The sequence below is a fragment of the Austrofundulus limnaeus genome, unplaced genomic scaffold (assembly GCF_001266775.1).
Source record: "Austrofundulus limnaeus strain Quisiro unplaced genomic scaffold, Austrofundulus_limnaeus-1.0 Scaffold243, whole genome shotgun sequence".
In the NCBI taxonomy this organism is placed as follows: domain Eukaryota; kingdom Metazoa; phylum Chordata; class Actinopteri; order Cyprinodontiformes; family Rivulidae; genus Austrofundulus; species Austrofundulus limnaeus.
The window spans coordinates 440,165-463,636 of NW_013952645.1; the positions used below are offsets into that span (position 1 = coordinate 440,165).

Sequence of the window (23,472 nt, forward strand, 5' to 3'; positions counted from 1 at the left end):
TATTAAAGAACTGTTCTTGTTAATTTGATGAAAACATATTAAATTTCCAGTGCACTCACATCAGAATAACATAGATTTGTTGTTAGAAAAATAGATTAATAAAAAAAATAATTGTTAGATTAATCGATTAGAAAATAATCGTTTGGTACAGCACTAGAATGCAGTGACAAAAGTCTGAGGTTTTTTTGAATCATTTCTGCATCTTCACAAACCTGAAATTATGTCAGTTTTAGTTCTTAGAGGAGATTTAACATCCTGAGATCCAGTTATTACTCATCCTGCTTTTTACAGACTAATGTTGGGTTAGCAGAGCAGAGCAGAGCCTTCTCCTCTGTCATTACTCATCATGTTTTCTATTTCATCAGTGTTCAGGAACGAGCCGGCTGTGAATTACACTCAGACTTGTTTTTTTTATGTATTTGTGCTTCGCTGCAGTCACTTCAGCCCTGCAGCTTCTCGTCATTTGTCCCTTACCTACCGATCGTTATAAGTCTTAATCCATTCCTCAGTTCTCTTTCTTGGAAACAAAATAAAACGTGGATTTGATGTCTTGTTCTTTAAAGGATCTTTTATAACTTTTAGCTGGACTTTGGCTTGTTTTTCACTTTTTTGCCCATTCTTGTTAGAAAAACTTAAAATTGTGTCTTTGTCATATTAGATAGAACAGGACTTGTGTTAAAGAGAAGACGTCAGACTGAACTGAACAGACGAAAACAAGGAGAAATATTGTTTTTTGTTTTAAGGTTCTTTCTGTTACCCCTGCAGCCACTGAGATCCTCTGATTTGATGCTTCTGGTCGTCCTGAACACTAGTTTGATGCTTTGATGAGATCAGGTTTTTCAGTCGTGGCTCACAAACTTTGGAATAATTTGTCTTCCAACATTAGACCGGCCTCTTCACTTCCTGTTTGGAAATATTTTTTGAAAACACATTTGTTCTCACTGACCTTTGACTTAATCTTTTTATGCTCTTATTTACTTTCTTCTAATTAAAAAATAATAGTTTCATTGTTTTTATCTCTGCTTTTGTCTTATTTTATTATTGTCATCATGCAACACTGTAGTTTGTTGAATGTGCTTTTATAAGTATATTGAATTGACTACAAGTGTGGTCACCGTCTGACAATAATTCACTAAATAAGAATTTTATTTATTTGTTGCTGTGAGTGTTTGTTGCTCTGACTTTATTATTATTTCTTTTCTAGAAGCTCAAAGTTCTTTGTTCTTCTTCTGCAGATCCGTCCTGAGCCGAGCCGTCTCCTCTGACCTCTGACCTCTGGTCAGTGTGTGTGATGATGACGATGAGGATGCGGTCTGGTCACGTCTAAGCTGCACATGTTGAAGTGAGAGAGACGAATGGCGCTCTGTCCCTGAAAAGTCTTGGATCAAATTCTACTGGATTTAATTGCGGCGTTGTTTGAGAATTCTGGGAATTCCTTCTGATAAAATGTTTTGAAAGGTTTTTGTTTCTGTGCGAATAAAAAAGAAGAGGAATCCTGCAAAATGGAAACTTCTGGGATGTAAAACAAATATGTGGAATAAAAATCTCATCTAAGGATTTACTGTTTGAACCAAAAACTCCAAACTCTTGGATATTGGGTTTTTATTTTTAATTGTTTTCACTTTTTTTAAACGTTCTTTTATGTCCTAAAAAGCGTTCTTTCCTTGGCTCTGCGCCTGCTGCTGGAGTTTTTATCACATTTTATTTGCATCCCGTCAGCTGGATGAAATGGATCCGTGGATACCAGAAGCAGGAAGTTGATCTCTGAGAGATAATCGCAGGGAGCAGGAACATGTCGTGGAAAAGGAGCTACTTTGCCTCAGGCGGCAGCGGTGGCAGAGGCGGGGGTGGAAGCGGAGGGGGGGTGCAGGGAATCCTGGCACCCCGCACCATGACGTCCATCGCTCCCAGTAAAGGGCTGAGCAACGAGCCGGGCCAGAACAGCTGCTTCCTGAACAGCGCCCTGCAGGTACCAGAACACAACCTGAACAAACATACAGGCTGAGTTTCACTGTTTAATTATTTTATTTAAGGGCGGGTGTATTGCAATTGCATTTAGGAATATTAAAATTATTTTTGTGTATTTATGTTATAACACCGTTTCATAATAAAGTTGCCTAGTTGTGTAGCCAGAGAAACCCCAGTTCAACCAGCATTTCTTAGTGTTTTGCTTCTAAACATCTTCATTATTTTACCATTTTCCCAAGGAACTTTTAGATTCTGTTCATCTGTAGCTGTATTTTTTTAACATTGATTTTTCTTTTTTTGTCAAGTCTGAGATTTGTTTTAAAGATGTACCATATGTTACAAGGACTGAAACTGAGTTAAAAGAGGAAAAATGCACAAATAAAACTTTTAGACATTCACAAACATCAAAGTTAGTGGCTTCCAGAAAAATGATTTGAACCACTTGTGTTGCAGGGTTTCCCGCAGCGCCATTATAAGGCTGGCGGGCCACCAGGCTTTACATGCCTCCCCACCAGGTTAAAATTTGTTTACTCAGAGCGGTCGACGACCCGTGGAGTAGTAAAGCCAAAAAGCTATTGTAATGACTCTCACTTTTAAGGAAAACACAAAAAATGTTGAGTTTTATTTTTCCTAAAGGTTAGCGTTTCAGTACAACATTCTGCTTTAACCCAACTGATGTGATCAAAGAAAAATAGTAAAATGTGTTTTTATGTTCACCAGCTGACCAATATTTTATTGAAGGGATACTTGAGTTCTGAGTTTTAGCTCACCAGCACAGTTTTTACCATTTTGTTTGATAAAATAAACATTGTTTTAAAAGACTGATTACCTTCAGCGTTATATGAGTGGCAGCTGTTGTTTGTTAGACCAAACACTCCTGCAGCCGCTCGGCTCCGACCGGCTGCAGAGTTTTTATCCACAGCACGAGTCTTACAATCAGCCACTCCCCCTCATAACAACCAGAGTGAGTCTGTAATGATCCGTTGCGTCTCCTCCCAGACTGCTTGTTGCTCTGGTTAGTGAGTCATCAATGATGAAGGGGTGGAGGATTGTCTGCCTCCACCTGCAGTCAGCGACAAAACGAGCTGAGAGCTGTAATTACGGTGGCTGACTCATTAACCCGGGTGGGACAGGAACCCACAAACACTCATTACACTGTTTAAGTGGAGCTTAAAGTCTGGGCAGGTCCTGGATCAGCTGCTTCACACCCTGGTGAGGGGTCAGACCCAAAGTACATCTGAAGCAGGCTTGGAAGAGAAATCAGTCGAGCTGAAGTGGAGCATGATGCATTAAAATTAATGGGTGTGTGCTGGTTTACAAATCATATTGAATTAACTCACTTTAACAATCCTCATTGTTTAAAAAGAATTGTTCCCACAAGCGTTTTGCTACCACATTGACTGCAAGTTGACTTCAGATGGAGTATGTAGAGTCCTTTGGGCATCTTGTGATTGAGCTTTGAGAAACATTTGGTTTTTCTCACCATACCGTCAGAACGAGTCTGTCAGGTGTTTCAACCCTCTGAACATTTGGAAACAGATGGCTGGAGTTGGGAGCTGTTAGAAAATCCAAACAGAAACACATTCTGATGTCCAACAGTCTCGGTCCAAATCTGTAAACAACACAAAGTCTAAAAAATTTTATTGAGTTCATTATTTTTTTCCTTTTCAGTGCTCAGAATAATCCATTTTACCCAAATCTAAAGCAATTATTTTTAAATTTTTCATCTTTCAACTGAAAGCTACATGTTGAGACTCGTGATCCCAATTGAAGGTTTGATTGAAGTTTACAAACAACCAGTTAACAAAGACGCAACAATTACTCTAAATTTAAGAATCATAAAGTATTGCTGTATTTTGCCTATATATATGGTGCACATACTTTATTTTCTTTTATATTGCTTAAAAGTATAGTTTCCTCAAATCTGCTGTCTTCCTTAGATTGTTTTTGTACAGTGCTCTGAGACGTTTGTTGTGACATGGCACTATTTAAATAAACAGAATCAAATTGGAATGAGTTATATGGGGGGACACGGGACATTCTTAAGTAGGGGTGTCCTGATACAACTTTTTCTCTTCCGATACGATACAAATATTGCAACTTTGAGAATTGGCCGATACCAACATTGACCCGATAACATATCAGTACGAATCACACACTTTTACCTATTTTGTAGTGTGAAATCTTGTAAAAGTCTTGATCAGGTCAAACAGTGAAAAAGAGTAGGTTTGAGAAAAATTGACCCATTTAATTTTAATCAATGGGTCACATACATTTTAAACTGAAGAACATTCTACAGTTTAATAAAATAAATAAAATAAATTGGAATACCCTGAAAAATAAAACATAATAAATGCAAAATGTACTTTTAAAGTGTAAAATAACAATTCAAAATCACTCCAATTATTGTTTTACTATCTGTCAGCCTGGTGCTGCTTTATGGTGGGAATAACTGAAGGTGGGTACAAAACAAAACCCCACATTATTGTCCAATGTCCAACTGTTCAAAGTTAAGAGTTCACAGCTCCAATTTTACTGACTGTGCCCAAAACGTTCACAAATATAACGTGTCATACGATTTTTATGCTGATGACATTCAGGTCTATCTTCCATTAAGATGTAGTGGATCCCAGTCTGTAAATAGGCTACTTGAATGCTTAAAAGATGTGAGAGCATGGATGGACCTGAACTTTCTTTATCTTAATGATAAAAAGACAGAGGTCATTTTATTTGGTAACTCTGATGAACTGACAGGATGCAGTAGTGCTGTTGGACCACTGGACCCTTTGTCTGGCCRTGTGTCTGTTAGAAATCTTGGGGTGATTTTGGATTCTGATTTTAAATTTAAAGAACAGGTCAGTGCAGTAGTCCTGTCTATCTTTTATCTTCTGAGACTTATAAGTAAAGTCAAGGATTACCTGCCTCATAATGTCCTTGAGAGGCTTATGGTGCGTTCACACCGAACGCGATTTCAGCGTCAGGAGCAGCAGGTTTACATACAAAGTCTATGGTGGACGCGCTTCAAGCAACGTCGGGAAGTTCTGCGGCGCCTCAAGTGCGATTAGAGCAGCGCGATTTGAACGATTTGAACGATCTGAGTGTTCGACGCGCTGAGGCGCAAATCGCTGAAGTTAGAAAATCTGAACTTTTGCAGCTCGACGCGCCGCGTCAACCAATCAGAGAGACTCCACTGTGTGACGTAGCGACATATTTCCTGACGGGACAGTTTACTGAATGATGTCCACTAACCTGAAACAGACAGAGCTCCTGCTCTTAGGCTGAAATGAGTGCCTGCAGTCGTGTCCTGATCCGCAGCAATGCGTGGCAGCGACTCATCAGACTGGAAAAATAGTCCTGAAAGTGAGCCTCTACTCTGAATTATCTGGTGAATTAATTATGAATTAATTATCTGATGAACGTGACATGTTCTTGCTCTGTAAATAAAGCAAAGCCACTTCCTCGTCCGAAATTAAACAGAGCCCGACAGAGGAGGGAGGGGCGGGGAGGCTCTGCCGTGCAGCGCAGCTGTCCTGCGTCTGACCTCAAAGTGCGCAAGCTTCAAACTTCAGCGTTGGCTGCGATTTTGAAGCTGAAATCGCGTTCGGTGTGAACGCACCATTATTCATGCTTTTGTCACTTCTAGACTGGACTACTTCAAGTTCAACTCCCTTTATTGTGGGATGGAGCAGTCTTTGGTTTTTCATCTACAGCTGGTTCAGAACTCAGCTGCTCGTTTATTAACAGGGACAAGACGCCATGAACACATCACTCCAATATTGTATTCTCTTCACTGGTTACCTGTTTCTTTTAGAATTGTTTTTAAATTTTGTTTTTAGTTTTTAAATGTCTAAATGGTTTGGCACCTCATTATCTGACTGAGCTTTTACAGCCTCACATTCCAAATAGATCCCTGAGATCTGTAAATCAAAAGCTTTTAGTTGTTCCCAGGTCTCGGCTTGTGACAGGGGGGACAGAGCCTTTTCAGTTGCAGGACCTCGGCTCTGGAACAATCTCCCACTGTCTGTGAGGTCAGCGGGGTCTCTAAATGATGTTAAGTCTCTGTTAAAAACTCATCTGTTTAAACAGGCATTTGAGTCTGAAGAGCACAATTATTTGGACAGCCTTTGCTTTTTTGTTTGATTTTGTTGTTTATTTTATTACTGTACTATGTTCATTGTTTATATTTTATGTTCCTGTACAGCACTTTGTTTTTTATTGCACTTTATTAATAAATGATGATGATGATGAAAACATAATTGCACTTAATCTGCACTAAAACAAGTGTGTAAACAGATTAAACATCACTAATAAGCAAAAAATAAATAGTAAAAATTAGTCAGTTAATTAAATTGATAGTTACCTTTCTTACTGCTGCATTTTCACTTTCTACAGTCTGAGCATCATGTGGAGATCAGCCTCTCGCCCCTGCAGGGAGCAGTTTTTATCACTGCTCTCGCCATGTCACGCTCGTATTCCAGAACAAAAGCTGCGCTCTCCTTTCTTCTGTCCATCAATCCTAGAGCTAATCCACGGGCAGCATTCTGCTGATGTCAAAACTGTAAGTCTGCTGTCCTCGCTCCTGCCCGTTTAGAACCACCGACCGGACCGGAGAGGAGGTTCTGAAACTGGAACCATGGAGACACACTGGACCAAAGCCGAACCACATAGGTGCTGCCAGGGTGGAGAGTAGAGCCTGGTTGTCTCTCCGGTTTAGAACGTACACAGTTCTGTTCCCCCACAGAAAACTGTGCATGACAACTTTGCACTTAGCTTCAACTCTGTTTTTGATGAAAATAGAAAGTACTGCTGACATCGCTCCTACTGCCAGCTACTTTGTTAGCGCAGCATGTTGTTGTGATCACGTGGGCTCTGCATGCTGGATCCAAGCACTGCTGGATAGAGAAGCTGGAGCGGGGCAGTGGACTGCTGGATTGGACTGCTTATATGAGAGCGCTTTTATCTGAGATATTTAATGCAGGCCGATAAAATCCGATACTCGTTTTTTGGTTGATATCGGACTGATATCAATATCTGATCGGGACACCCCTAATCTTAAGTTTTCCAAAACTATGGTGGTCCTGACCGACCTGATTCCTCTGGGATTTCTGCCCAAGTTGACCACTATGCAGTCAAGAACCAACAAAGAACCACCACAAAATGGTTGATGGACTCCATGACAATGGTCTGTGATGCCCGTGGCAGTGAATTAGAGTCCTCTTTACACTACTTAGACCAGTGGTTCCCAAACTTTTCAGCTTTTGACCCACAAAATAACAGTAGCAGAGACCTGTGCCCCCAACTATTTTTGGATGATAAACATTTGTATCAGGTCAACTAAACATGGGCATAGTAACAATATTTTTATACTACATCTATCCATTTTAAATACACCAACCTCACTCCTTTGTAACAACTAAGGCAAAAAAGTCATTAATTCAGAAAATCTTTTCAGGGCCCCACCTTGATGTTTTAGGACCCCACTTTGGGTCCCGACCCCAACTTTGGTAAACACTGACTTAGACCACTGCCTGGCTCTGAACAGTCAAAAAAATAAATCTTGGATCCTCTTTCTGGATCCAGAGAAGCTCAGAACACAGTGTTTCTAACCTTGTGTCCTTCATCCGAGGGAAGAGAAGATTTGAGTAAAGCTCAGTGTCTTTCTGAGGAGAGCAATGGGCCCACTTACAAGGCCTCCACTAATATGGATTCTTTATCCATCCCCACTCACCAAACCAAAATATTCTTCCTCTTTGTCTTGTTGATGTTTGGACACCTGAAGCTCTGCTCTTGTTGGTTGGTGATATTTGATTCCAGGGGCTGTTATGTTTTGGGTGAACTTAATGAGATCAGTTATAGAGATAGCTGACATTGGGCTGTGAGAAGGAAAAGACTAGAAGAAAACTTTATAATACTGTTTTTGTTTCTTTTAAAACTCCAGTTTTATATTCAGTCATGCAGTTTTAGATCAGGATATTTCCTGATCGACTGGATCTGTGAGGATTGAACTGGCAGCCGCAGGAATCTGCCAGACCGTGAACACACACCTTCCCCTGCTCGGCTGCATCCATTAGTCAGGAAACTTCAAACTGGACTCTTCCAGTTCCTCCGGCAGCCCGAGCGTCCGCCCGGACCCGTTGGACCAACGTGATTAAATGAAACCTGAGTTGATCTGAACGGGGGTGGCGAACCGGAGGAGCTGTCGGACCGTCGGGACATTCAGAGGCTCAGACATGTGACGACGACGAAGTCAAGATGAAGAATATTGCCATAATGAGCAGCTGATTCCACACATAAATCTTTCTGAGAAACATCTGCAGCCTGTGACACATGAATCCAAAACTGACTTTCTTTACTTTCTTTCTGGTTTTACACTCTTTAATCCCAAAACAAACCCAGGAATATAAAACCTGTGATTTTAGGTATCTAAATTGTGTTTCTGTAAAAACACCTCTGCAGAAGAGTAAAAGCTCCTGCTGCTCCCTGCAGCGCTCCACTCTGCAGGATGAATGTTTTCACTGAGAAGATCTGAAACCTCTGAAGTTAACAGATATATTTTCTAAACTGAAAGCACTCCGGACGTCTAAAGTAGGGGTCCTGTGGAGATCTGAGCAGAAGGTCTGTTACCTGAACGCCTGAATAGAGCAACATATTGAACCCGGTGGGGGGACAGGAAGGAGAAACAAACAGCCAAGCTGAAACTGCAGTTTTGCGTCAGTCCTGCACCCTTTCCATCCACCTTCAGAAACTACAATCGACCTCCTGGACTGGTTTTAATTCTGTAGTTGTGTTTTAATCCTCAGTTGTTGTGTTAGTAATCTGTTTTTGTTCAGATTTGGTTTTATTTTTTCTCTGACGTTTTGCCACATCATGTTTAGATTTCTGCAGCTTGTCGGTGTCGCAGCCTCACGCTGAGAGAACGCCGTCTCACGCTGTCTCTGAGCAAGATGAGAGTAAATGTGTCTTGCTGTATTTGTAACATTTATAGCATGATATTAGAATAAACTAGAAACATTTTAATAAAACAATCTAAGTGTGCAGAGCCATATGATGCTTAAAAAATGTTATTTACCAGTGGGCTTGACTATAATTTTAAGTCTATTAAAATGTAATTATTCAGAAACTTCAGTAAAAACTCAGACTTCCTTCACTTTACGCCATTTTTGGCATTTTTAACAAGAGAGTGATTAAAAAAAGGATTTTTCTTTTCATTTCCTCTATGATCAGCAGTTAAACATGACTTCACAGTGGGGTTTAAAGTGCTTCAGCATAATAAGGTTTCTGGGGAAAGGATGTTGGTTTGTCCTTGGTAAAATGAGGGGATGAAAATCGTCAATCATTTAAAATTCTGGTTCATCAAAATAGTTTTCTTAACTGATGGACAGATTTTATGTTATATTGTGTTCCTCATTGAGAAGTTTCAGCCAATTATCAAATAAAACCCAAATGGGTTCTGATTATGCACTGCAAAAATCTAAAAAAAAAGTTTTCAAAATGGTAGATTATAGTCTGAATCTTCTCAAATTATTTGAAATCATCTTCCAGTTTCCTTTTCTGATCAAAGGAACAGTTGAGTAGCAGAACTGCTCTGTGTTTCCACAGCTGAACTGAATCAGAACCTGTCAGTCATCCTGACCTCTGCAGCCTCCGTTTTTTAAAACCCACCTCTTAAGTCAAGTGATGAAAAAAATTCCTGTCTGGATTCCTGAGACTCAGCAGGAGACCAGCAATGTTCACCTGAAGGGTTGCAGTTTTCTTTTCTGATTCTGATTTAGGTTTTAAACACATGAAGGTTTTTTTCAGCGACACATTAATCCTTTTAGTTCTGACTGAACCATCTGAAATCAGCTGCAGGCTGCTAGCTGTGTTTGAACCGACAGACTCTGATCCTGTTATGAAAAGTCTGGTTGCCATAACAAACACAACATCAGCCTGAGATTCAGGTACTGGGATGAATTAATCTGAATCTTACGCAGGGGTAGACATAACCATTGTTTAGGTTGTCCGAGACAACCTATTTTCATTTCGGACAACCAGATCCTGTCTCCTGGTTGTCCGGTGGACAACCAAGAAAAAAAAGGACCTTGGTTAAAGTTCTCTGACGTGGGTGTTCATTATTTGTAAAAATGAAAGGGAGGAAAAAACTTGGTAAAGCTAAACAGAACACTAAACTGTAACTTTTAATAAGGTCTTGTACACAGGATACTCCTATTTAAGTGAAAATATTGGACCTATGAGCAGAAAGAAGCTTATGAATGTTGAACTCTATTTCAAAGAAGAGAACGAAGACGTTTTTTTTCACACAGATCCTGTCAGCCTGGCTGACTGAGAACAATTATATATAATAAACTTGGTCTACAGGACAACATACTTGTTAAATTACATTTTTCTTGAGATTCTTTTGGACAACCAAAAGGTTTTGTGGACAACCAGGTTTTGTCAACAGGTTGTCTGCTGGACAACCTGAAAAATATCCTTATGTCTACCCCTGCTTATGTGCACAGGGTTTGGAATAACAGTTATTCATTTTATGGATACCCAGTAACAAAATGGGCATCAAAATAAAATTTTTTAAGTTCTTTAAAATAATCCAGAGTGCAAGTTGATGAGTGCATTGAATGTTTTTCATCAAATAAATGCCAAGAAAAAAATAAATAAAGTCCCTAGTGGGACAGATTGTTCAATATTTTTACAACTTTATTGCATTTAAACTACATCATTAAAGGAACAGTGTGAGCACTAGTGACATCTAGTGGTTAAGGTGTAATTTGAACATCATTAGGCTAAAAGACATTTAAAGTGAAAAGTGTCATTTAAAAAAAATCTTGCAATAAACGAAAACATTCAAAACTAGAAGCACCCGGAGAGTGCAAACCTCCGCCAAGACCAATTTTCCCCATCCTGCAATGTAATATATCGTGGATACCGCCATCTTTGCCTAACGCAAAGCATCATGGTCCAGTTTGGGGACAGATTTCTATTCTGTGTTCTAAGTTATAGACCTTCATGAAGCTCTAAAGCTCCCACTCCAAATATTTTCAACTGASAAAGCCTCCCTGATGGGAAGAGAAACATCTACAGTTTGAAAATAGAAGTATATATTGCTTAAAAATATTGATTTATTTAATGCCTCTAACCTCATGAAAAGCTTCATCCTGATATTGAGGACATTTATTCTATACAAGTTGTCTTTTTTCAGATGAACTATTTTAAGTTTTTTATTTTAAATAAAATATGTATTCATATTTTTAATTCTTAGTTTTTCAAAAAACGTTTATATTTATAAGGTTCTACTAATCTTATATAGCTGGGAAATATTTAAATAAGCACAAAGCTTGGGACTCAAGAGGTTAAAACTGGTGGGGCACAGCCCCCCGTGGCCGCCCCCACTTGTTGTGCCCCTGGTGACTGACAGGTGATGTTCCACAGTGAAATGATGAGCTGGAGCACTGCACATCTCTGTTAGATCTAGCTGGAAGACTTTTCAAATTCATCTTCTGAGGTATTAGTAGCCGAACCTGGTGCCAACACATGAGCTGAACCACCGGTCCCCCGCCTGTTGTCTGCGCGCGGGGGTTCACTCCAGCCTGTGGGCCGGTTCACGGACTGAACCAACGGCCCTCTGATCTGCGTCTGGGCCAGTGGTTCAGGGGCTGAAGTGAACCACCGCGCGCAGACGACAGGCGGGGGACCGGTGGTTCAGCTCGTGGGCCAGTACCAGGTACCAGGTTCGGCTCGGTTGCGCCACGCATCAGTCATTCCCGTAACGTAGCAACACGTTCCTGAAGTTCTGTGCAGGGCTGGGGGAGCTCGCAACTTCTTGCTGTGATTCGCTCGAATTAAAAGAAATAATCCTGTGTCCGCATCGTGATCCGAAACATCACCAAAATTTAATGGTGTGTTACGTCTGTTAGTATGAACATGTGTTGTAAATATCATGACAATCCGTCCACGCGTTTTTGAGTTATGCTGTCCACAGACAGACAGACATATGCGACCGAAAACATTACCTCCTTGGCGGAGGTAACAAATCAGGTTTATTCTCAATCATTACTTAATAATAATAATTCAATACTGAATTCTGGTATTTCTCTGGTGTACAGCTTTAATTTTATAACTTTTATAATGAAGAAGTGCGTTTACTTTTTTTTTGTTAAACTTGAGGTCAGTTTTGTCTTTATTTTAGTATAGCAAGTTTTTAATAGTTATTTTTTTTACCGTAACAAAAGACTTTTTGTATACTGTATATCCATCCATCCATCCATTTTCTGTACATGCTTCTTCCTTTTTTTTTTCAGGGTTGCGTGGGTCACTGGTGCCCATATCCAGCAGTCACAGTGCGAGGGGCGGGGTACACCCTGGACAGGTCACAAGTCCATCACAGGGCCACACATAGAGACAAACAAGACAAACAACCATTCACTCTCTCACTCACACCTAGGGACAATTTAGAGTTATCAATTAACCTAACAGTCATGTTTTTGGTCTGTGGGAGGAAGCCAGAGTACCCGGAGAGAACCCACGCATGCACGGAGAGAACATGCAAACTCTACCCAGAAAGGTCCCCAGACCGGGATTTGAACCGGTGACCTTCTTGCTGAGAGGCATCAGCTCTACCAACTGAGCCACCGTGCTATATATACTGTATAGTACTGCTTAATTTGCTTTACAGATTGTTTTAAGGGTGTAATGGTGCAAGGAATCACTATTATTTGTTACTGTCACTCCCTCCCAGTTTTGTCACTTTTTTATGTTGTCTGTTCCGGAAACTTTAGAAAATAAATAAAAAAAATAAATAAAGACTGCATTATTTTGTTTGTAAGTTTTATGTTAATTTAGTTCCTTTTCCTTGTGGTTGTTTTGATATTCAAACACATTATGAAGCAAAAACAACGTATCAGTGTTGGTTAAATCCTGCTCTGTAAATAAAACTTTATATTCTTCAGTGTCAAAATAAGCAGCGTTCGTTTTTATAAACTGTTTCTGGCAGAGACGTCTTCTGTCCGTTTTGATTAGATGTAGTTCTGGCACATGTACACAACAACATACATGTGCGTTCTGTCACTACTTGTTTATTTGTCCGGTTTTCTCTGTTAAACAAAAATAATGCTGCTCCTCCTCCGGGCGCTCTCACTCCATCTCCCATCATCTCATCTGAATGTGTCGTCTGTCAGGAGTTCAGGTGGTTTGTCTGAAGCAGGTTAACTCAGGCTGACACACTCGGCCTCTTCACTTCCATAACTTCTCATGGTTCTAAACTCTGTCTCTGATTGGTCGGTTTGTTCTGAGCTCAGTCGAAGCTGTGCTGACAGATGATTGGCTGACAAATTATGTCAATTTATCACATGTTTTGACTGAAGAGGGGCTTGAACTGTTGAACTGAGCAGAGACAGAAACTCAGAGGCATCAGGACTGTCAGGGAGTCATCGTGGACACCTAAGAATGTTTCTCTTTATTGGATGATTTCACTTGAATATTAACATTTTGATACTTGCAGTATAGTGATAATCCTTTGATTTTTGAAGGGTAAAATATTAAATTTCTCTGCTGTAAGTTCTGCCTGTTTTTTTATTTCAGTTTTCAACAAAACAAAAAAAAATCACCTTTTTTAGGATTAATATTTTATTTAATTTAAAGCCAGCCTGCAGACTTTGAGCTTGCAGCAGCATTTTTTATGTTTTCAACTGTCCTCTTGTTTGTGTGTTTCAGGTCCTCTGGCACCTCGACATCTTTCGACGAAGTTTCCGTCAGCTCACCAACCACAAGTGCATGGCGGACTCGTGTATTTTCTGCGCTCTGAAGGTGAGAACTTGTCTAATAGCAGGGTTGGACCCTGAACCGGCCTCACCTCCCTGTTTCCTCTCCTCCCTCAGAGCATCTTCGCTCAGTTCCAGTACAGCAGCGAGAAAGTGTTGCCGTCCGACGCGCTGCGCAGCGCGCTCGCCAAAACCTTCCAGGACGAGCAGAGGTTTCAGCTCGGCATCATGGACGACGCTGCGGAGTGCTTCGTGAGTCACCCGAGTCGCCCAAGACACCTGAAACCTGATCTGTCAGGGATTTACTCAAGCTCCGTTGTTCTACAGGAGAACATCCTGATGAGGATCCACTTCCACATCTCAGACGAGACCAAAGAGGACATCTGCACAGCCAGACACTGCATCCCTCATCAGAAGTTCGCCATGACGCTGTTCGAACAGGTGAGACAGCTGAGGTCTGACAAAACTAATACACCTTCCATCTGTCACTGCAGTGCCTTCGGGTTTACACAAAACATATGAAATCTGAGTCATGTCAAGATTTACTGATTTTATTTGGAATTATTTTGAACTACATCCTTGCTGCTGATTTTAAAAAAGTGAAAGATTTAAGTTCTTTTCTTTTTAGCAATGACTGAGATTACTGTGAAAACTTCAGTTTTCAGGATTCATCCTGTAAGTTTACAACATCAAACTTAAAGGGGCAATATCATGTAAAATCAACTTTTTTGAGTTTTATATCATGTTATAATGTTATCCTGTCATCAAAAACATGCCCAGAGTCTTACTTTGACTCATTCGTGCATGTTTGATAAATCCTGTAGTGTCCTGAGGCAGCAGGCAGGGGACCAAAAACCACCAGTTGGGCCTAGAACCTCCTTTTGGGACCAGCTCCTCCTCTGAACTGTGTCTCCAAGCTGAGCTTCCTCATCACAGAGCACACACACACACACACACACACACCAGGCCCTGTGCTGAAATGGGTGGGACAGAAGAGGAAGGAGGTTCATTAAAAAGACAGAGGCCAATTACAAGGTGTTTAGAAACAGATATGATGAGAAGTCAAGTTTATTTTCTATTTAAACATATAAACAACATTATTGATAACTGAAGGTGACATAGTTACTTTATTATGGTATAGAATTTAAATAAATGCATGAGAAACACATGATATAACCCCCTTAACTCAGACTAACACTGAAAATGATCTGAAAAGCTGAGTGTTTTTCTTTCGTCCATTTGTCAGGTTCAGTCTCATCCTCATTTGTTTAGCTGGTTATTTTCATTAAAGTGGATCTAAATACAGTAAAGGAACATCCTGCCAGGCTGTTATTGCTTCATTTTGTGACAGAATCAAACATCATCTCTTCATGTTTAAAAAAGTAACTTTTTATATGTTTAATTTAACAATGAAAATGTTTTTCTCTGTTAGTTCATGTTTTGTTTTTTTGTCTGTAACTCATCTGGATGCAGTTAGCAGAATTTGATTAGTTATATTTAAAGTAAACAATGGAAAAAGCATCATGAATGTGGCTCACGTTGTTGTTGGTTCATCTTTGTCGTTATTGATTATAAAACTCTGAACTGAGCATAACAGGAAACCCTGTTGGGTATTTGCTGCCCTGAGTTTGTTTTGCCAGGCAGCCTGCGCATTCACACGTTTTCAGACAAGAATACAGATGAAGCTGTGTTCTTAATAGTTATTTAAAACTGAGAGTTTAAGATGCTTACGTCAGGAAGTGTTAGTTTTTTTTCCAGAGAAAACTAAACTTCAAACACATTTTGTTCAGAGTGTTTTGAACTTCAGTTGGGTTTGTTTTGTATTAGAGAAGGCGTCTAATATCTGCAGATTATCACATCAGTTCTTGTTTGGGGCCATTTAGGTGTCGAAACATTTGCCAGTTGTGTTTTCATGTCTGCCGTGTGTGTTGCTGACCTGTGGTTTCTGTGTGTGTGTCAGTGTGTGTGCAGCAGCTGTGGCGCGTCTTCAGACCCTCTGCCCTTCATTCAGATGGTTCACTACATCTCCACCACCTCCCTGTGGTACGTTTCTGTCAGCGGCTCTATCTTTAGCTGCAAACTCACAATTACAAACTTCAGGCCACACACCCTCACACTGCGGTCGCTAGGCAACACATCAGGGTCACCTAGGCAACTGATATGTTTGATCATGATACCTGAGGAGTTTCTGCTGCTCAGACGGGAAAAAGTCAGCGACTGATGGAGAAGAAGATGTGCAGATGTCTTCCAGCTGTTTATTCTAACCTTATGACAATAACAGAATTACGACAGAGTATTAGGGCCACAAAACAAGTTTTTTTTAAATTATTATTACAAGAATAAAGTCGTAATCTTACATGACGTGTCCATTTTCCGTTCCTCATTTCCTCCTTATTTTCCTCACACCTGCAAATTCAGATTTTTTTTGGTTGTTTAGCTCTGATGAAGCTCTATCCATCAATTATATATAAATATATAATATTTATTTTCATAATATAATGTAATATTATGACTTTAATCTTGTAATTTTACGACTTTATTCTCATAATATTATGACTTTAATCTCATATTACAACTTTATTCTCATAATATTATGACTTTAATCTCGTAATATTACAACTTTATTTTCATAATATTATGGCTTTAATGTCGTAATATCACGACTTTAATCTCGTAATATTATGACTTTATTCTCATATTATGACTTTAATCTCGTAATATTATGACTTTATTCTCATATGTCTTTATTATCATAATATTATGACTTTAATCTCGTAATATTACAGCTTTATTTTCATAATATTATGACTTTAATCTCGTAATATCACAGCATTAATCTCGTAATATTAAGACTTTATGCTCATATTATGACATTATTCTCGTAATATCACGACTTTAATCTCGTAATATTATGACTTTATTCTCATAATATTGTGGCTTTATTCTCATAATATTATAACTTTCATACGATCTTAATGTAATATAATGTCTTTATTTTTGTAATGTAAAAAAATTTAAAACAATCTTGTTGTGTGGCCCTAATACTCTGTCATACAGAATAAATGCACAAACTATGATTTTTGTTTTACTCAAATCAAAGGGTGAGTCTCAAGCAAAGATTTAAACTTGTTCGTTCTGTGAGGTTTGTGTATAAAGAGAACAAACTCATGAACTACAGAACTATCACAGAGTTGTGAACGTTGAACATCTGCTAAATAACAAGCTGCTGGTCTATTTAATGTTTTAAAGAGGAAAAATAAAATCCTCACATCTGTCTGGAAACAGGCAAGACCAAAATTATATGTTCATCTAGCTTTTAATATGACCGGCAAAAGCAGACTACAGTAAATGAAAAGATAGAATTTCATGAATAAATCTACATGACATGGCAGTGTGAATGTAAACACACAAAGGCATTTAACTTCTCCTTAATGTCACTAACAGTTCCTAAAACACTCATTTGAAATCACTAATATTAACTTAAAGGTGACCTATTAAGGGGGTCTTAGCACAAGTTAGGATCCATCTGTGGGCTATACAAAACATGTTCATTTGATTTAATTCACAAAAAGAATCTCAAAAATCAAAATTTCATTTTTTTAGTTCTGCCTCTTCAGCTCTCTCCAGCTCGTGCTGTATGCAGAAGTTGCAATGGAAATCCCCCTCCATTCCGTTTGTTTACATTAACTCCGCCCCCTGACATGGTAGAAGTTTCCAAAGTGAAATTATTTTCACAAACTACAGCTTTCTTTGGCAATATTGTTAGAACATTGTCATCAAAGATAAAAAATAAAATTAATCCAGGCATCGCTGTTCTCCATGGCTGCTGTAAAAACAGAACAACTATCGTCCCTTGAGGAAGTGGGTGGAGCTTCACCTCAGGTTGCCTCGTAAGGAGCAGGACTCTGGTTTAGGTTGCTAGGTGACTGTTATTGTGACGTCAGAATAACGTGCTTTGAGAAATACCGTGTTTCCAAATACCTAAAAATACATGTAATTACAGTTAAAAATGGCTGGGTGCTTTTTTTTGGTGTTTGGACTGCTTCTCTAAGCAGTAGAGACCCAAAAGTAAGTTTGAAAACATGAAAAAAAAAAGAGTTTTGCATAATAGGTGCCCTTTAAGATGTCTGGCAAATTAATTCTGTTTTCTTAGAAAGTTAATTTTTACAAATTGTGTTGTCTCTGTGTTCAACAGTGAAATAATTCTGGATATTACAAACCCCAAAACCAGAAAAGTTGGCACGTTGTGTAAATTGTAAATAAAAACAGAATACAATGACTTGCAAATCAATTTCAACCTATATTCAATTGAACACACTGCAAAGACCACATACCTAACGTTCGAACTGGTAAACTTTGTTATCTTTTGCAAATATTAGCTCATTTGGAATTTGAAGCCTGCAACATGTTTCAAAAAAGCTGGCACAAGTGACAAAGAAGACAGAGAAATTTGAGGAATGCTCATCAAACACTTTTTTGGAATATCCCACAGGTGAACATGCTAATTGGGAACAGGTGGGTGCCATGATTGGGTATAAAAGCAGCTTCCTTGACATGCTCAGTCATTCACTTAGAAGGATGGGGCGAGGGTCACCACTTTGTGAACAAATGCGTGGGCAAATTGTCGAACAGTTCAAGAACAACTTTTCTCAACGAGCTATTGCAAGTAATTTAGGAATTTCACCATCTACGGTCCGTAATATCATCAAAAGGTTCAGAGAATCTGTAAGGGGCAAGGCCAAAAACCAACACTGAATGCCCGTGACCTTCGATCCCTCAGGCGGTACTGCATCAAAAACTGACATCAATGTGTAAAGGATATCACCACATGGGCTCAGGAATACTTCAGAAAACCACTGTCAGTAACTACAGTTCGACGCTACATCTGTAAGTGCAAGTTAAAGCTCTACTATGCAAAGCAAAAGCCATTTATCAACAAGATCCAGAAACGCCGCCGGCTTTGCTGGGCCCGAGCTCATCTAAGATGGACTGATGCAAAGTGGAAAAGTRTTCTGTGGTCTGATGAGTCCACATTTCAAATTGTCTTTGGAAACTGTGGACGTCGTGTCTTCCGGACCAAAGAGGAAAAGAACCATCCGGACTGTTATAGGCGCAAAGTTCAAAAGCCAGCATCTGTGATGGTATGGGAGTGCATCAGTGCCCAAGGCATGGGTAACTTACACATCTGTGAAGGCACCATTAATGCTGAAAGGTACATACAGGTTTTGGAGCAACATATGCTGCCATCCAAGCGACGTCTTTTTCATGGACGCCCCTGCTTATTTCAGCAAGACAATGCCAAGCCACATTCTGCACGTGTTACAACAGCGTGGCTTCGTAGCAAAAGAGTGCGGGTCCTCCCCTGGCCTGCCTGCAGTCCAGACCTGTCCCCCGTTGAAAATGTGTGGTGCATTATGAAATGTAAAATACGACAACGGAGACACCAGACTGTTGAACAACTTAAGCTGTACATCAAGCAAGAATGGGGAAGAATTCCACCTTAAAAGCTTCAAAAATTGGTCTCCTCAGTTCCCAAACGTTTACTGAGTGTTGTTAAAAGGAAAGGCGATGTAACACAGTGGTAAAAATGTCCCTGTGCCACCTTTTTTGCAATGTGTTGCTTCCATTAAATTCTAAGTTAATGGTTATTTGCAAAACAAAATAAAGTTTCTCCGTTCAAACATTTAATATATTGTCTTTGCATTATATTCAGCTGAATATGGGTTGAAAAAGATTTGCAAGTCATTGTATTTTGTTTTTATTTACGATTTACACAACGTGCCAACTTTTCTGGTTTTGGGGTTTGTACTATCAAAGCAATCAAAAGGATATTTTTTTCTAAACGTAGACTCCAATAGCAGCAAATTCTATTGACTTGATCTACTGATAGCGCACACAAAGCCAAGGACTGCATCTGACAAATGAGCAAAATATCAGACTAAATCCATTTAGCATGTTTTCTGTCAAGAATATGCAGAATACATGATTAGCCAAAACCAAAACTCCAAAACCTAGGTGGGAGGAAATGCAAATGTAATAATTTAGCACCACATTACGAACAACTGTCTGTAGAATGACAGATGACAGAGAGAGAAAATGTTCTGTGCATGTATCAACATATTTGGACTGTCAGAAATAAAACACAGTTAACACTGGCATCTACCAGAGTAGTTTTTCTTATGTGCTCTCTCAAACTCTCCATGATGACAGCCACTAACGGAAAATACTCATTTCAAAAAGGTGGTCTGTGCCACTTTTGCATCTGCTATCAACACATAAACACAATCTCAGTAGATCACCCATAACATGCCCAGTTATTCTCTTTTTTAGTTTGCACACGCAATTTAGGGCTTGTTATCTGGGATCTTAGTAGATCAGGCCATAAGTATCCCAAAATAGACCCTTGAGGAACTCCACAACTCAGAGCTGTAGCTTCTTTAAATGCAGAACAGTAAAATGACAAACACAAACTGTTCTCCTCCTCAGTAACCAAGCTGTGAAGATGTTGGAGTCGAGGGAGAAGGCAACTCCAAGCATGTTTGGGGAGCTGTTACGAAATGCCAGCATGGGAGACCTGCGCAGCTGTCCTGTAAGGCTTCAGTAAACAAACATGAACTGGTTCTACAGAGACTCAGATTTACCATCTATCCCCTCCTCCTCAGAGTCAATGTGGTCAGCAGCTCCGCATGGCTCGTGTGCTCCTCAACAGTCCGGAGATCATCACCATCGGCCTGGTTTGGGACTCGGATCATTCGGATCTGGCTGAGGACGTCATCCACACACTGGGTACCTGCTTGCGCCTTGGTGATGTAAGACCTGAGAGGGGAACCAGATCTGACAGATAAACCTCTGCATCATCAGCATTTGTGATGATCTGATCTTTTCTCCGCAGCTGTTTTACAGAGTGACGGAAGAAAAGGCTCGACAGGCAGAGCTTTACCTGGTAGGAATGGTCTGTTATTACGGGAAACACTACTCCACCTTCTTCTTCCAGACTAAAATCAGAAGATGGATGTACTTCGATGATGCTCACGTGAAGGAGGTATGATCTGAACACCATTATCTATAAATCAAGGTTTAATGTTAATGTATTTGATGTTAAAATACGGGATAACAACTGCTTGTGTTGTGTTTTATTTCTGCTTGTACTTGTAGAGCAATTTGAGACTATCTAAAGGAATTTAGCCTTTACTTTTAAGTTTTTCATATACGCTTACTGAAAATCTGTTCAGTAAACTGGAATGTCTTGTATTTGATATAGTCACTGGGGAAAGGAACAACAGGTTTGTGCTGCAGCTGGTTAATAATAAAGCCACAGAACAGATAAGTTTGAACAGAGATGTTATTGTCTAATCAAAAAAATAAATTAATTAGTTAACGCTCAGTGACCTCAACAACCTATAGACTGAATTGCAGCACATCTGGAAAATCCCTTTAGTGTGAAGGCAGTGGCAAATGATAAACGGTCTACTCTTCTGTAGCACTTTTTTAACCTCTTCTACACACACACACGCACGCACGCACGCACGCACGCACGCACGCACGCACACACACACACACACACGCATACAGTGCTTTCCAATATGTAGGTTTTTTTGCACTATATTGCCAAAAGTATTCACTCACTTGCCTTGACTCACATATGATCTTCAGTGTCATCCCATTCCTAATCCATAGGGTTTAATATGACGTTGGTCCACCCTTTGCAGATAGAACAGCTTCAGCTCTTCTGAAGGCTGTCTACAAAGTTTAGGAGTGTTTATGGGGATTTTCGACCATTCTTCTAGAAGCACATTTGTGAGGTCACATACTGATGTTGGACAGAAGGCCTGGCTCTCAGTCTCCGCTCTAATTCATCCCAAAGGTGTTCTATCAGGTTGAGGTCAGGACTCTGTGCAGGTCAATCAAGTTCACCCAGACTCTGCCATCCATGTCTTTATGGACCTTGCTTTGTCATTTGGATGAGTGAGAAAATACTTTTGGCAATATAGTATACTTCACTTTTAAATTCTTTACACCAATAAGCATATCAGTGGGCAGTAGGGTGTACAGAGCATTTTCAAAGGACACTTCATTGCTCTGCAGTTCCTTGAGTTGAACTTGTGATCCTCTGATTAGAGGACAATGACCCTGATTCTGGACCAAGCTACTCTAATCATGCCTGTAGTTCTCACCATAAAGGTTTTTCTAATATCTGAGATCACCAAGATGCTCTCCTGCACCTTCACTATGCTCTGTACGTCAGCAAGACGTTCCCTTGACAATATTGACATGTTCACTTACGATTACACAGTGGTATGGTCCTAAGCTTTCAGACTGCACCAGGATGCAGCTAAGAACATGGCATTTCCTAGCCTGCTAAAAACCAGCCCCTTGTTCTTGGCTGTGTTTCGTACAGAGGAGCAGAGAAGGGAGACTGGAATCGAGTGAAATTGCGTAGGAAGGCAATGGCCAGGCTAGAAATTTCCATGACCTGGCCACAGTCTGCAAAATTAAATGTTTCAGAACTGTTAAACCAGACCAGATGGATAAAGACACCTCCTTCGCTAACCTGATTCTGATTTAGCATCCCTTTTGTTGCTGCAGCAACAAGAAAACCTTTTTCTGGAAGTCCTCCAGCCTAACCTGCAGGTCTCCAGTTTTGTAAAGAACCTTGTAAAATCCACCACAGAACTGAGCCAGGTACCAGAACTGTGCACTTAATCATTTTGTCATGCTGCATTAAATATGCATGTATCATGCACATTAATGAATGCTGCTTTATAATCACAGAGAACCATAAAACTAAAATATTTTATCAGCATCATCTTTGATTTGAAGAAATTCTGTTTAAGTTTCTTCTATCGTGAAATCTCCGAACACCCAGATCTGGTTATAGTGATGGAGATGAGATCAAATGCTTCGTGCTTTGAGTTCTAAAGTTGAATGAAGGATGGCTGAGTGTGGTGACTGTATTTATAGCAGAGGATGGGTTGACCATGTGCTGAGAGCTTTACAATGACTAATTTGGAGCTCTGCCAGAGAGGTGTGAATGTGATGGGGACTAATAGTCCTACTTCAGATTCTTTATGACCAATCCACACCTATGCTCACGACCTCACTGTGAAAGTTTTGTGCAACAAACTTCTCATGCTCCATCCCATGTAACAAGGAGCTCACTGAAGACCTTTCTAAGACCCTTTTAAAGACCATCTATGTTTTCGTTGATTCTTTTTTTTTTAGGTTGCAGCGGAGTCTTTATCTGAAGTGAAGGTTCAAAATGGCACGTATGTGTTAATGGGTTACTCCAGGTCAAACTGATCTCATCGAATGTTCTGGAAAAACATCAAACGATCAGCGTACGCATCACTTGCTGCTGGAGATTTGGCGCCACCTACTGCCTATGTAAAAAAAAACTCGTAATGTTGAAGATAAAAACCTGTTCACAGATCAAAGAAGAATCTGCTTCACCTCTGATTAACATTCCACCCAAAAGAAAAATCAGAACACATCACTTCAGGATTTTTTGTTGCAGTGTAAAAGACTTCATGTTCTCATCTATCGAAAGTCCTCCTCCTCATTGCTGCTGCTCTCTAATAACTGGAAAGAGAGGTGTCATTCTTTGTCTTTCTGCCGCTTGTGAAAACAAGGATATCCCTTCATTGTTTATCAGTGCAGCTGGACAGACACGAGGGTGTGGTTTGAACGTGCTCTCTCTCTCTCTCTCTCTCTCTCTCTCTCTCTCTCTCTCTCTCTCTCTCTCTCTCTCTCT

General features: G+C 39.9%; 1 protein-coding gene across 4 annotated transcripts in view; it reads left to right on the forward strand.

The window, feature by feature from the left end:
• usp54a (ubiquitin specific peptidase 54a) overlaps positions 1-23,472 on the forward strand; it is a gene marked incomplete at its 3' end in the record, with an annotated part of 79,553 nt that overhangs the window by 45,441 nt on the left and 10,640 nt on the right. For all 4 annotated transcript variants that reach the window (XM_014020173.1, XM_014020175.1, XM_014020176.1 and 1 more), the window contains 8 exon segments: positions 1,236-1,969; positions 13,675-13,767; positions 13,839-13,973; positions 14,049-14,162; positions 15,682-15,764; positions 20,208-20,310; positions 20,384-20,530; positions 20,614-20,763. In XM_014020173.1, coding sequence (XP_013875627.1) covers positions 1,793-1,969; positions 13,675-13,767; positions 13,839-13,973; positions 14,049-14,162; positions 15,682-15,764; positions 20,208-20,310; positions 20,384-20,530; positions 20,614-20,763 — 1,002 coding nt within the window.